Raw genomic sequence first — 15,835 nt, 5'->3', positions numbered from 1 at the left:
ATAGGTCAAAATCAGATGAAAATGTTAGAGAGTGACTGGAAGAAACCAGTCACCAATCAACTATTAAAACTACACTTCAGGGAGTTCCCATCGTGGCTCAGCAGTTAACAAACCCAACTAGTATCCATGAGGACCCAGGTTCAATCCCTGGTCCTGCTCAGTTGGTTAAGGATCCCACATTGTGTGGCTGTGGTGTAGACTGGCAGCTGTGGCTTCTATTGGACCCCTAGCTTAGGAACTTCCATGTGCCAGGAGTGGGGCCTTCAAAAAAAGATAAAAAAAAAAAAAACCACTTCAAATACTTTATTTTTTTGTTTTATTGAAGTACAGTTGATTTACAATGTTGCATTAATGCCTGCTGTACAGCAAAGTGTCTACAACACACACACACACACACACATATATATATATATATATACATTCTTTTTTATATACATTTACATTACAGTTTATCATAGGATATTTAATATGGTTCCCTGTGCTATGTAGTAGAATTTCATTGTTTATGCATTGATATTTACTAGTTTGCATTTGCTAATCCCAAACTCCCTCAAATACATTCCTTTTAAGAAGATGAATTATATGTATATTCAAATTTATAAAACGTGGAGTTCCCATTGTGGCTTAGCAGTAATACACCCAATTAGTATCCATGAGGACTCAGTTTCAGTCCCTGGCCTCACTCAGTGGGTTAAGGATCTGGTGTTGCTGTGAGCTTCGGTGTAGGTTGAAGATGCGGCTTGGATCCTGTGTTGCTGTGGCTGTGGTGTAGGCTGGCAGCTGCAGTTCTGGTTCAACCCCTAGCCTGGGAACTTCCATATGCCCCAGGTGTGGCCCTAAAAAGACAAAAAAATAAATAAATAAAATAAAATAAAACGTGATTATAGCATGTATCCTCTTGCAAAGTTACTTTAAACAGTTTGTTTGACCAGCATCTTCTCTCTTTTTGGAAGATCAGCACCACAGTTGAAATACATTTTTCCAGTATTAGATCCAACAGGCAAATCTGAATACTGGAAGAGATAATCAATCAGTGTCCAAAGGATAAGATAACATTAGAGATTTGTTCCCTTCTAGGTGGTAACTTTGGGTAGATATACCGTTATTCTGAAGAGAACTGCTCAAAATACTTAGATTTCCAATTTAAGAAATGCCTTTGGCTCCAGTGCCACATCCCTTTTAAATAATGTGGATGGTGGGAAATTGTTGAGGGTGGTTTTAATGTTTGAAAATAGCCCAGAGGAATTATAAGCCAAGCCCAGTGAAGGAGGTAGCCGCCTCCCACCAAGGGTCAAAAATGCCACGTGACCGTAAGGCACCTCAATAGCAAAAGTGATGATGCCTTGAAAATTATTGCTAAAGAGGGTTGTGGTTGTTAGTGAAACATTCTAAGGAGCTGGAGGTTTCTGGAAAATACTGGCTCACCAGAGGCAAACTCCATTTTATGACTCTTTCCCCACCACTGCCCTGTAATCTGATCTTTAATCCTCTCCCCAGAAAGAAGACGGCCTGGGCAGGGAGAAGGGCCTGGCTCCTGCTGAGGCTGCTTGCTGTTCACCTGGGATCTGAGTTCAGGCCCCAAGGCCAGGAGTGAGATGGAGGAGATGGAAGAGAGAGAGGCTTTGAAGGGCAGGAAGCTCACACTCCCACCTGCCCGGGCACCCCATGACTGTCACCTGTCCTACAGACACCCGAGATTTGGGGCCATCTCCCATTGCCTTCTCTGGATAACAGAGTTGTCCAGCAAAGATCTCCTAAGGTCAGCAAGGTCACTGGAATGTTACACTTTGTGATCAAAGTCAGGATTTTACTCAAAATACCTTTTTCTGATTCCAATCTTATTGCTATAATTCAACATCCTGACAATTTCATTTTGCTTCAGTTGATAACTCTCTGGGGTTGGGCTTCCTTTATGCGTAAGTCTGATCATAAGCTACAAGTGGTAGAATTCTTTGATCTCTGCAAAGCCACACACAGCCAAATCTAAACCACATCTGACCAGGCATCTCTTGTGGTTCTGGCTGTTACCGTCACGGCTAGTGTGTGGCATGTGTGATTCTGTGGCAGCAGCCAGGGAGAGAGGGCCATCGAAATATTAGGATTGCAAAACCTAAACCAGATTATGTCTCCTTCATAACCCATGGCTCTAAGAAATCCTCAATCGAATACTTAACGTAATACAAAACTATTTTCCTTAGTAGTTCCTAATGATTCTTACAGATTAGGCATGAAATAAGAGAAGTCTGCTGCTTATTAAGAGACCAGAAGAATTTAGGTATAAGCATCATGAAGCTGTTTCTTAGGCTCAAACACCTCATTTTTAGATAATGTGATTGCGTTTCTGTGACTTGGAAAAGTCTCATAGCTCTTTATTAACAGGATGGAGACTTGGTCTTTAGACCTTCAGACCAAGGGCGCTTCCCAAAACACGAGCTGCCCAGATCCCCAAGAAGGGGATGAGTCCCTGGTGATGGCAGGGCTGGGGGGAGGGAAGGAGGCCGGGGCAGGGAGGACTCAGGTCTGCAGGGATCTATGACCCGTTTCCATGGCACCCTGGCTCCAATTCCTCAGCTTGCTAAGGTCCTACATCCTCCCTCCTCTTCTGCACCTGTGGCCAAAACTGCTGACTTAGGGAATCTGACCACAACAGAAAACAGATCGATGTGTGTGGTTCCAGGAGAGCTAAAAACATTTTAAAAAATAATATGCACTTCAAGGATGAGGCTCTGGGCAAGCTTTACCACCATCAAGTGGGTTTTTTCTTTCTCTACTTACTGCAAAGCCAGGAAAGGGTATTACTTGCCATACAGAGAAAATTCACCTTTTGGCAAGTTTCAGAGCATGTAAATTAGACCAGCATGAATTTTACATTCAAAGATGTAAAAACTGACAGCTATAAGATGCTAGACAACTCTCTTTTCAGACTTCTTAGATATTCAAGGGAAAAAAAAATTTAGCCCATGAATTCCTGAATCCATCAACTGGCAGCGCTTGTTCAGGGTTCACTATACGTGTGCCCTGCTGCACAGCTGAGGGGTAATGACAGGTCACTACCTGTGCAGTTAAAGAGCCTGAAAATATATGAAGTACTGAGTTAATATCTACTATGTTAGGCAGTAATGTTTAGTGCTAGGGATGTCAAGAAGGAGCACACGGGTCCTTGAACTTGCAGACTCCTGGGAGGGGAGAAAGCTCACATAACTAAGAAGTCGGTGATTCTGTGAAGCAAAGTGCCAGAGGGACACAGCAGAAACAATTCATCCTGCCTGAGAAGGAGAATTACAGAAGGTGACAGGACATCACTGTTTCAAAGGTAACAGTGAGAATCAGCACAGAGGCTGTCCAGCCTGGCTGGATGGGTGGCGGGGTGGGGTAGGGTAGGCAGACAGACAGACAGAACTCAAACAGGTCTTGCTCCGAAGCTTCCTGAGAAGTGACGGCAACTGCAAATTACCTGCCCGTGGGAACTACGTTGCCCTGGAGGGTCCTCAGATCCCCCAAGACTAGTAATAATGCCTACATTCTGAGTCTGCAAGCAATAAGGAGGCCTGAGCTGTCTTAACCATTGACCTCAGGCCACGCACTGCACCGAGGGCTGCACAAGCACTGTCAGAAGCCCCCTGAGTGAGGGACTATTAGGAACAACTCCTTTCACAAGTGAAATCACTGAGGAACAGAGAGATGAAGCATCTTTATCAAGGTCACACAGCTGGTACCATAGGCCAAGACCGGTGTCTAAGCAATCAGGCTTTAGAGCCAGGCCTATTTCCTGTTGGATGTCAGAAACCATATCCTACAAAAAAAGGAGGAAGAAGAGACAGAATGTTTCTGTTCTGCTTCCTGTGTATGGAGCCAACCCCAGGAAAGACGTGCTGCTCTTGGTACTAGAACTCTTCTGGGTAAACCCCTAAATGCCCAGGGATATCTTGGTCCTCTTAAAAATATCCCTGGCAGCTAAACCATCCCTGTACCCACCAGCCCACACTGTCCCTTCCCCCTCAGCTGAAACATCTACCTACCCCGACTATCTGAACCAACGTGCATAAATGCAAGGATGAGAAACTGCTATTTTATTTTCCCACAGATATTTACACTTTAAATGGGGAGACTTGGGGCTCAAAGATGTGGTGGGAAACGTGAGAAGAAAGCGCAACCGGAAGCCCAAAGGGTCCCTCCTGGAGGCCTGCGGCTCTGCAGGGAAGATGACTGTGGGACTTTCTCCCCACCCAATCCAGCCTCTGTTCCTTCCTCATTACCCCGAGCACCCATTCCTACACAGAATCCTCAGATTTCCACGGGTATAAACTGGGAACGTGGGTAGCTCTATCAGAGGGCAGCGCACCCCCTCCTGGGTCATATTTTGCCCCTCACATTGGGAGAACTGCTGGGCCTGAGTCTGGTCCTGGGTCCAGAAGCCCAGTGGGGAGGGCAGGGTGGAAAATCAGCAGCATCTGCAAGGCACACAAAGTCACCCCCCTGCGCCCCACCTTGGCACAGACCGAGAGGAGCACATGATTTCACCCCCATCCCTGCAGAGCCCTTTCCCCGACTTTCTGCTGAGCCCACTGACTGGCCAAGATGAGGATGACATTTCCCAGGCTCTCTTGCGGTCAGTAGGTGTGTAACACCGTCAACCTCAGGCAAATGGGGTATGAGCAGAAGTGACTTGTGTCCTGGGAGGATGGGGAAGGGGAAGGGTCCCTTCTGTGTGCTCCCTCCATCCTCCAGCTGGACATGGACATGGGGACAGCTCTCTCAAGCCTCCAGGGTGGATGCCACTGGATGCCAATACCAGCCCCCGTGGACCACCTCACAGCCCATGGTGAGCATGCTCCCTGTATCCTCTCACGTGAGAGAAATACAGGTCACCTTATCTCAGCCCCATCCCCCTGAGAACCCTAGCTCGAAAAGGGGCCATATCTTTGCTTAGAACTGCCCCCAGGCTGGGACCGCACACTTGCTGGGCCTAGGGCCATGCTCAGCAGTGAAAAGGGGCATGGACCCAGTGGTCCTGATTGGCCTCGAGGAGACTAGGATGTGATGGAGAAAAGCTCCACGTTCTCTTCATGGCAGAGTAGATTCTGGGGGGCTTCAGGCAGTGGAAGGCACATGGCTCGGTGCACAGGAAGGATGGATAGAGGCTAAGACAGAAGCTGGAGGCCCCCCAAGCTCTGCCAGACCCACAGAATGTGAACCCTGGTAACACTTCCATTGGCCCAGGGGAAAGAGCAAAGCCAGACCTCGGGGAACATCTATGAACACGGGGCATGATGTGGGCAGTGCTGCACCTGAGGGCAGTGGTACCAACTGCATCATCGTAAGTGTGCAGGTGAAGAAGGGAGGGAAAGCTCTCTCTGAGCACAGGGGAGGTGGTATCAGGGCCCGGACAGGAGGCCTGGCGTGGGTGGAGTCAGCTCTAAGCAGGGCAGTTCAGAGCTGAAAAAGTGTCAAGGGGGAGAATCATCTGAGTTTGAGTAGCAGAGTAAATAACTCCCTAAGAGAGCAGTGAAAGTCTTAGCAAAATCTAAACACACACACACACACCATGGCTAGTGAAACAGCCACCGAAAGCCAAGACTAACCACACAGATACACCAAATCCATTCTTTTTTATGAAACGTATGGAAAATTTGAAATTCATATAGAAAAAAAAAAAGTTGAGCTATTCCCTCATAACAGCCTAGTTTAATACAAAATTGTACCTACCAGGAGAGCCAAAAAGAAGAATTCAAAAATAGTAGGTTATTACTTGGCAAACATTACCTTCGCATAGAATAAAACAAGGCAAATAAAACTGTATATGCTGCAGGGGCCTGGGAAAACATTTTGCAATGATTAAATATTAGTATTAATATGATAAATGAAAAAATGCTAAATACTATGTTACCATTCTTAAATTCCCATCAGATAATTACTGGACAGTTCAAAACTAGAAAATTGTAAAAGCTATGTGTCTGTTGCACTCTCCCCACAGATAGTGAGCATGTGGGCTCCTCGTGTTCTTGCTCCTGCCACACCCTCAGGGGCTAAAAGGCCGAGTGAAGGTCTAGTGAGCCTGATAAGCTTCCTCTGGGTTTATCTCTTACAGCCCAGTATTTAAATGTTTTCTGATGCATCCTGGTGTTTGGAATGCACTTAATCAGATATTTGCTGTGTTTTGTTGACCTGATTCCACATCCTCGAAACAAGTGTTTCAATCTAGAAATGTTATACATGTTAAGGTTTTCCATTCTACACGTGGTACCATCATACAGTTCTTCAATCAAGTGCCCTTGAATATCCAGATACACTTACACTATTCGAAGACCTTCTGGGCAGTTATGGAGGAAAGTATAATATCATACATGCTGTTACTGTGTAACTTCATAGGCAATTACCTGTTAGCAGCAGAGGAGCTCAAAGGGAAAAGCTCATGGGGACTCAGATACATAAAAAATAAGATCATCCAAAAGACGATTAAAATTATGGTATCGCATCAGAAAAACAAAAGCACACACGTCAGTATAGTTCTAGGGGAATATATTCTGTAATTAGAATGCAAGGCAGATATACAGAATATTGGGTAAAACTGGTGAGAAAAATCCTCATCATTAAAAATCCTCCTGCCACACACACACCAACTTTCAACTGCAGAATTTGGTTCTAGACTTCGGTACCAAATTGCTTTCATAGGAATCCCATCTACTAACTCAGTTGCCTTATGACTCACATCACCAGCTGTGAGTCGCTTCATTTCCACCCGACCTTTGCTCAAGCCTTGCTGTCTTTCACTAGCCTCATCGATGCAGTAATAAGACCTCCCTTGAAGAACACCCACGATGTGTTGGGTCTTATCTGAGGTGCGCAGGGCACCCTACCTCACGACTACCCAAGGAAGGAGGTAGTAACAGCTCTAATTTACAGAACGAATGAAATAAATGAGCCAAACCGACCCCACGATCAAGATCAGGTAGCAGAGGGCAGAGCCAGGATGTGAATGGGGGTCTCTTAAACTGCCACCTCACCATGCCCTCCTCCCCAAGGGCCCTGTTCCTTTCCCACTGTGACCATCTACGACACATGGCCCTAGAGGGGCAGACCCAGTGACACCTTCCACAGCCCAGGTGACAAAACAGTCTTACCCATCTGTGTTTACCAAATAATTTACTTTCGATTTAAGCTACAAATGCCTATCCTTTTCCCTAGTACTCTCCTCCTTTCTGAAAGCGATAAATAGTATGTATCTACCTATGAAAAGCTGAGGATGCGTGATGGAAAAGAAAGTGATTTTCAAGCTGGCAATGTAACCTCCTACCCTGAGCGCTACAGCAGAGGAGGCGGGGGAGATGCTAGACCCTGCTCAGGCTTCAAGGGTAGTTCTTGGGGTGTGTGTAAGTGTGATTTCATGTGCTACAAGGGAAAATATATTATGCAATAGAGAGGAAGTTACACTTCAATATAATCATCTCCATATTCCCAAAGTGGGCCCATATTTTGCCCAGATTTTAACCTGTCTCTAAAGGGAATTTTAGAGATTCTTCCTGGATTTGCAATATACCCATGTGACCTTCCCTCAGAGCACTAGCTGGTGGTTAGTGTGTGCCACGCCATCTCCTGCTCTGCCCTGGTCTCTCCCAGGCTCTGGTCACTTCATGCAGGGGAAGCATAAGCTGGCGATGCCCCATGGCTCTATCCCTGTGGACCGTTCTGTTATGTCCAAGCCAGGCTGCCCTCTTCTTCCCTCGAAAAGAAGGTTAAGTCAGCTCTTTCAGGAAAGACATTAGAAGACTCCAAGCAATGGCAGACGGGATGGAATGAATAGTCAGGAGCATGTGAATAAAAATATGCCAACCGGTTCCCAACCCAGGAAGCGACTCAGATCATATATTTCAAGTTGGAGGGGACAGCTGCACGATGCTTAAAAAAAAGAAGTAAAAGTATTGCTAAAGTGCTCAGCTGTGAGCAGATATTATTATAATTAATAAAGATTGCTTAACTTTAGAGAAGGTTTTGCTTAGGTTTTCTTTCATGTATTTATTTGTTGAAGAAAAAAATCAGAGTGGCTAACCAAGCAGTCATAAGCAATTTTGGAAATCTTTAAAATTTTCAGTTTCTGTTGATATAGGAAAACCTCTCAGTGGATGTCCACTCTGGGTGGTGAACATGTTGTATATGGTTTTGTATATCACACAAGAGAGACATACTGGAGTTCCCGTCGTGGTTCTAGTGGTTAACAAATCCGACTAGGAACCATGACGTTTCAGGTTCGATCCCTGGCCTTGCTCAGTGGGTTAGGGATCTGGCGTTGCCGTGAGCTGTGGTATAGGTTGCAGACGCAGCTCGGATCCCTGTGTTGCTGTGGCGTAGGCTGGTGGCTACAGCTCCGATTGGACCCCTAGCCTGGGAACCTCTACATGCCAAGGTAGCGGCCCAAGAAATGGCAAAAAAGACAAAAAAAAAAAAAAAAAAGAGAGAGAGAGAGACATACTAACAGTGTAAAACAGGACTGATTTCACTTATCATTTCTCTGTAAATTCCTTTTACCAGGAGAAAAAGAAAGAAATCTTAAACATCAAATTAAACACAATGGCATTCAGTTAATCTTTAGCATCCATCCTTAGGTGAAAAGACTAGGGTATCCACATGCAGAAAATTTTAACATCCTTATTGGAGGAGTGGATTTAAAGAGAAATGCATGAGCTTGTGCAAAGGCTTGGCTTTGAAGGATGCCTGGGCCAGATATAAAAATAGATGGCTAAAATGTAAAAATCGATTCTAATGGCAATCAGATCACTGCACTCTCCATGCACAGGATATTAGGGAAACCTGAATATTTGATTTAGTAGCACCTTGGGAGCAGGCAGACCTGAAAACCCTCCAATAACCTTGAAAATATCCACTTCCTGTAGAAGAGAATTGAATGTTCAAATCAAGCGACAGCCATCCAGCCCCTTTGGTCCCTGTGAGTCAAGTACAAAGACTAGAAGGTGCATGAGTCCTGGGAAATGGGTTCTTTCCTCACGGACCTGTGAGGGTGTTAGCTGAGGGGTGGTGGGGGGGGGCGGTCATTGCTAGATCCTCCTAGGAGCTCTGCTCTCACCCAGGCAGCAGGCAGGGAGCAGGGGATGAGGCAGTAGGTCCATATCCTTCCCCTCCCCCCGTTCACTTTCCGGTGAGGGTGGGGGAGCAACAGGAGGTAACAATAACGTGATGCCACCCCCCCAACACCCCCCCACCCCCCCCGCACATCCCCAGATGCACTCACATACCCCAGGTGAGCCTCCCTGCACCCAAAAGGCGGGGAACCCAGAGGAATGAAGTGGAAATGGAAGGCAGCAGGCTGGAGCCAGGAATGGAAGGCAGGGGCACAGGCACCCACGGTCCCTAGACACCCCTCTCCTGCCAGGGAAGGTCCAGGCCTGGAACTCACTTGCATGGGCATCCTTACCCACAGCCAGCTTGGCCAGGTCCCAGCATGCCCGGGGCGGTGATCACATCGCAGGGCCCAGGGGCGAGGGGAAGAAGCCAAGGGGAGGGGAGGGGCCGGGTGGCGCTGGTGGGATGCCTTCTGTGAGACAGTGGTCCCTGCTCCTCCCTGCGGCACCCCTGGCAGCCTCTTGATCTCACTCCAGGGCTGGGAATGTGCCGCCCTAATCCTCAGGAGGGCAGAGCACAACAGTCTTCCCTCCTTATGTAGAAGGGCTGCAGTGTAGACCACCAAGATAAGTCAGAATGACACAACCCCCATTCCAGGGGCATGCTGCACACTGGGCAAGTGAGCTGGGTCCTGTGAGGTCACTGGCCATCAGCTGTGATCCCTGCTGTCTCACCACTCCTAGGTGTGCAAGTCACAGCCCCGCAGGTAACCCACCTGTATAACTCTTCCAAAAGTACCAGGAAGCCACCACCCTGTGGTTGGGTGGTGGGGGAAGAAGGGGAGGTGGGGGTAGGAGGGGAGGTGGGGTGGAGGGAGTTCGGAGGCCAGGGGAGCGCCTTCTGACCCTGGTGCCACTCCCCACCTCACTGGCAACCACAAATAGGCCAACATCAAAAGCCCCTGGTTAACCTAGGAACCAGCTTCCACTCTGCAAATAGGAAGTGAGCCAGGCACCTAGCTAGGCCCTTCAAATACAGAGCGGGTCCCCAGATGGACACCCTGTGTTTGCACCAGAAGCAGCCAGCGTTGTTTCCCCAGATCGCTTTCCTAAAGCCTCTTTTCTTCTCAAACTCCAGCAAACTGGGGAGGAGAGAGACCCAAGTGGGCTTGGGTGGGAGCTGCTTCGCCTACAGGGGCGAATATCAAGGACAAAGAGCCCTGCAAAATGGTCCTGCCTGGAAGCCAAAGTGGCAAAGAAGAGGCTGAAGCTAGAATGCACTGCCCCTCCTCCTGCCCCAGGACCAGGCCTCCAGAGCCAGGGACTGGTTCCACTCAGAGAGCCTTCTCGGGTTTTCCACGGATGTTTCTTGCGTGTTAATACTTGACTACAACCTCACACACACACACACACACACACACACACACCCTTGGGGAGCTGGGATGGACCCTCATGAACCCACCCACCCACCCCAGCCACTTTTAGATTACCTGCTCAAAGAAAATGCTTAGCACAGGTGTGATCTTGAGTCCCCACCTCTGGCAAAATGGAAAAGGGTGTTTTGGGTGGTGTGTTTTTGTTTCTGTTTTTGTTTTTTTCTGCAAAGGGCAGGCTCTCTCTGTAAATTCAATTGCTCTTTGGTAAGAAGTGCTTTGTTTTCCAGCTCTGGTGGGGGGAGGGGAAATCTAGGTGCCCACAGCCACCACAGGTGTGGGGTTCTGTGTAGCAGACACACCTATTAGAGGGGGAACACAGAAACTCTCACCCCAAGGCCATGGCAGGGCCAGTGTCCTCAGATCTGACAGCCAGTGGCTTTTCACACCCCCCTAGCCCTAGAGATGGTGGGACCTTTGCCTGGGAGTCAGCAAGGCTCCCTTCTGGCCCTCCCTTAACCCTCGAAGTCCCAGTGTGGCTTCCTAACCCTCTACGGATCTGTCCCCACGGGTGCTGGATTGCGAGATTGGGTCCTGGTGTCTGCTTTTGTTGTACGGGCTTTTGTGGGAGTAAAATGAAGGAAGCAACTTCAGGGCGCTGCCTCCCTGAACCGTCCTTTCCTTTTTAAAAGGACCTGAGTTCTTAACTCTTCCATCACAGTGGCTGTAATATGGGATAGGGGAGAGATGGCCTCGGAACCGTTGGATGCACCGTGTGCCCTGTGTCTAGGGACAGGGGCGAGGGACTGTAATAGGATGAGTGCTGCACCTGGGAAAGGGGTCTCCAGCTGCCTTCAGGCCAGATTCGGATCCTTTGTGCACAAGTCAGCACTCCGCGAAAAATTCCACGTGTGACTAAGTTCAGCACAGCCTTCAGCCCACGCCGAGTCCGATCAATCGCCTGGACTCTGCAGCTGGACGGGTAAGAGAGACCCTAATCATGGAGACCCCGGTGGTGCGACGGCGCGGGAAGTGCGAGTACCTGGTTGTAACACTCAGGACCGCGGCGCGTGCTTCTTGAACCAAGTCCAGGCCACTGCGACCTGGATTCTCCAAAGACCACCCCATCCCCAGGCGCCCCTCTCACTCGCCCCCAGTCGGAAAACACTCACCTACTGCCAGGCAGATGGGGAGCAGCAGCCTGAAGATGAGCCCGCAGACCACTTCCGAGGCCATCGCGGTCAGTCCGGCGAGTCCGAGCAGAGGGGCGCGGCTCGCGGGTCCCTAGGACTCGGGTGCCAAGCCCATACCCGCCTAGGGCCTCCTGCGGCCGGCGGCTCGAAGCCGCCGGGGCATCGCCTGGGCGAGGGCCGCCGCGTTATGCGCCCCGAAGGCGCGCTCTCCGCTCCCCCGGCCGCCGCTCACCAAGCTCTAGGAAGCCCCCTCGCCGGGCGCCCGGCCTCGCACAGCCGTCCCATCCAGTGTGGAACTTCCCGATCCGGCGTCGGCGGCTTCTGCAGCCGGTGTTGGAGGCCGGGGCGCTTTGGGAGGGTCCCGCGGGGCGGCGCGGCGGGGAAGGGGCGAGAAGGGCGTGCTGTCCTTCCGTCAGCTCCTGGGGCGCCGCTCAGGGGCGGCAGGGAGTTTCTCCGCCGATACGCCTCCAAGCCAAGGCGCCTGGGCTGCCGGCCCGGCCCTCTGCCCACGCAGCTCGGCCGGGTTCCTGGGAGTAGCCCCGGCCCGGAGCGGCCCCGCCGCGGCTCCCGGAGCAGCGCGCGTCTCAGCCTCTACGCCCCGGGACTTCGGGCGGGAGAGACCCGGGCTCGAGCTGCTGGGCGCGCGGAACCATCCCCGACAGCGCGGGGCTCGCGGGACAGCGGCCAGAGGTCGAGACGAAGGCACGCGAGGGGGCCAGCCTCCACTCCCTCCTCCGCGGCCTCGACTTAAACGAGTAAAATGAAAACTGAACGCCGCCCGGCGGCCAGCGCGCCCCCGACCCGCGCGGTGCTGCCTCGCCCTGGAGGCGCAGCCCCGGCTCCCGGGCGGGCGCGCACTTCTCCACCTTCACTGAAACTTTCGAAGCCGCGCTCGCGGACGGGCGTGCGCGCAGGCCAATGGGAGGGCGGCTCGGGAGCGGCGCGCCGGGTCCCGCCCCCTGGGCTGCCGGAGGCGGGGGCACCGGGAGGGGGCACGGGGCTAGGGTGCAGGGGGAGACCCGGCTTCAGAGCCGGCGACCAGGAGCTAGTTCGCACTCCTATCGCGCTGCCTCGTCCGTGGTTCTGCAGACAGAAGGAACCGTCGTGGCATCATGTCCAAAGGGCGCAGCCTGAGCTCGCCCCAGCCCAGGGAGTCCTTTAATGCTAGAGGAATGGTGCACAGGCGACTGGAGGGCAGCCTTAGACAACTTTATGGGACTGTCACGTGTGCCAGGTCCACACGTGCCCACTTGCACTGATTGAGAAGAAGAGAAGCAGAATCCAACCAGTGACCCTGTCCATATTCAATCTTGTGTGAAGTTTCAGCTCTGACGGGGCTCAGGATCCTTCAGCAATGGGCACGGATTCGGATGTGCACCCACTTTGTATATTGTGGAGCGCTCTTGTTTTCGCCTCGGGCTTATTTGTTGCTTGTCATGGCCCCTGGGAAGAGTACATTGTTTCCCTGATCTCCTCTTAACCTTCCTTTTTTCTCGTTCTCTCTGTGAGACCTAGAGAGCTGTGGTTCCAGCTGGGAGATGGCAGCGAGGCTGGGTCCCTCATTTCAGGTTTATCCAACAGCGGGGGATGGGCTGCAGCCCTGAGGACCAGAAGTAAGTGGTCTGGTCTGCAGAGAGGACAGTTCAGAACTGGCGTTTGCATCCAGAGGACAGAGAAGGAAGATGTTGACTTGTATTGCTCACTGGCGTTCTGGGTTGAAATGGTTTTGGATGATGGAAGTCGGCGGATGGAAATTACACAAACCTTGGTTCTCTGTGTTAAACAACCAGGTCGCCCTTTCTTGAATTATAGTAAGCTTGTGTTTTTGAGTCAGATGCCTTCACAAAGTCCCTGAGAATGACAAACTGTGACGCATTACTTTTTTTCTGAAGACTGGAAGCAGTGACATCTTGTAAAGACATCCAGAATCTTAGACCATCTGTGTGCTCTTTGGCCCTCCAGAAGCCTAGACGTCTGAACCCCAAATGTTGCCATTCCTCACACTCAGGTTAGAGAAACAGCAGGAACCGAAACAATCAGCAGATCTTTGACAACTGCCAAGAAGGGTGTTTTGTATTTTGTAGAAGCCCGATGTCAGCCTGCACCTATTTTCCAAGTTTGGCCCTGTTCACAGGTGGTGTCCTCTCTCTCTGTGTCTCCGTCTATGTCTCCCTCTTTCTCTGGTACAGCTCGTTTGGGAGACCTAATTAGGAGCTCACAAATCCCTCCTGAACTTTCTGTAACACTTTGTCACCACATGACATCATCCTCAGTTACTCGAATATCTGTCATGTTCCTGGTAGGCTTCCCATACTAACAATGATCTAGATTCTTCAAAGTCCCTATCCTGGATGCTCATGTTAGGAGACAGGCCGTCTTACCTAATTGGCCTTCTGCTTGCCTGGTTGGCCAGCAACCTTTATCTTTCAGCTGAGCATGATCTTGCCTGAAAAGGGCACAGGGTGGAAAAACGCTTTGGGGAGAAAATGAACTACACTGAATACTCATAAACATATTATTTTGATATTTGATGGGCACCTAAAGCATGTGACTCCAACTTTTGCACAGGTAATGAATTAAGCCCTGGTCACCCCAGCCTCTGCATCTGCATGGACAATCAGTGGCTTCCTTGGGTCATTATTGGGACGTTAATGCCTCGGATTTCTTGTCTGTAAGTTAAGGGAAGTAATACCACCCACCTCATATGGCCTGCAGCTAGAGATCACACCCAGCAAATGCCTGGAGCACAGTAAGCATCCAGTAAACAGGAGTGGCTGTTATTATTACTACTAGTGCTGCTGCTGTTGCTATTACTGGGAAATAGGGTCTGTTCCTGCGTTTCTGAAGCAGTTATGCTGAAACACAGTAAATTGCTCTGAGACTCAGAAAGACACACTGGTCCTTGGGAACATGTTTAAAAACTGCCCCACAGTCAAGTGCTAGACGTTCTCCCAAGTGTTTGAGTTTTAGCCACAAAGAAATGTCACTTTGTGGTTTATGTAGGTTTCCTCTCACCTGCTTAGCCTTTATCTTTTCTGAACTTGCTTAACATTATCCCAGTTGACAAAATGCTAATTTTCTCTAACATACTCGATATGCAAACACAGAATTAATAAACTTTTTCAGGCTCAAATGGCACCTTTCCCAAACAGTGTTTCCTCGAGGAATAGAAAATTCGTCAGCCTGGCATTTTCTTCCTCCTATGAAAGCTGCCAGAATCCATAGGCACCACCAAACCTGCAGAGAAGGTGGCCTCTCACCAGCTTAACGGTGTCTTCTCACATCGATGACACATGTTTTCCTTATACAAGTACTAAAGTGCTATTTTCAGAGATAGACATTGTCTATGCATTTTCATGTGTAAGTCACCATATTCACCCAGACGTTATTTTAGTTAAGATCTACATGGTTCTTGGCTCTTATACTTGAAAAACTTGGAAACAGAATGAAAGCCTTTCTTCTTTTTGCTAATATATTCTGTGGTTGTGCTTTTTTTAAAAGCTGTCAATTTGATGTTTACAAAAGAAGTATTTTCAAGGTCTCCAAATTCCAAAAACCTGGACAACTTCTAATAATTTGATGGCAGCAGCGACGTGTTGTACTTCTGCTAAAGAGGTTATCCACTTCAGGCACCTTCAGGGGACAATGCACAAAATCCCTCTGTATCCCCATGTCACCATCTCTGATATCTGGTCCTTCCATGTCACCTTCCTGCTGGGTGTACAAAAGGTTTGCATGTTGGCCCAAAGCACAGTCTGTGACTTGTCCTATGGATTCAGAAGCTGAAGCAGGCTGTTGATTTTGTGTCCGTGGATCAAGAACTTGGAAAAATCAGCCAACTGACATGTATATGTGCCTTATTTTTTTCGGTCAGATTCTAGGCTTTCAGGGCATGGACAACACTTCATCAATAAAGCGAGCCAAGAAGCAGGCTATATGGCAAAATACTGCTTACAGATGAATTCTTTTCTGCCCATTTACTTCCATTCTGCACACTCATATCTATCACTGGGTGAGAAAAGATCTCATATGAAAACGAAGGTGCATGTACAGTTGTATTTGTTCTTTGTAAGACTGACAGGTAAAGGAAGAAATTGCGGATTTGTGAGGGGAGCTCTATTGAAGGTGACTTGCCGTGGGCACGTGGTACCCAGATGGCTGACACTAAAATATGGAAACCACCATTCATTATTCA

The 15,835-nt window shown here is 49.3% G+C and overlaps 1 protein-coding gene across 1 annotated transcript in view; it reads right to left on the bottom strand.

Annotated features, from left to right (window-relative positions):
• PIEZO2 (piezo type mechanosensitive ion channel component 2) overlaps positions 1–11,745 on the bottom strand; it is a 301,579-nt gene extending 289,834 nt beyond the window's left edge. Inside the window, 1 exon segment of the mRNA XM_021096049.1 lies at positions 11,620–11,745. Coding sequence (XP_020951708.1) covers positions 11,620–11,683 — 64 coding nt within the window. The 5' untranslated portion in view covers positions 11,684–11,745.

This window comes from Sus scrofa, chromosome 6 (genome assembly GCF_000003025.6).
Source record: "Sus scrofa isolate TJ Tabasco breed Duroc chromosome 6, Sscrofa11.1, whole genome shotgun sequence".
NCBI classification, from domain to species: Eukaryota; Metazoa; Chordata; class Mammalia; order Artiodactyla; family Suidae; genus Sus; species Sus scrofa.
Note: the sequence above shows the minus strand (reverse complement) of the source record. Positions and strands in the feature narration are given on the sequence as shown.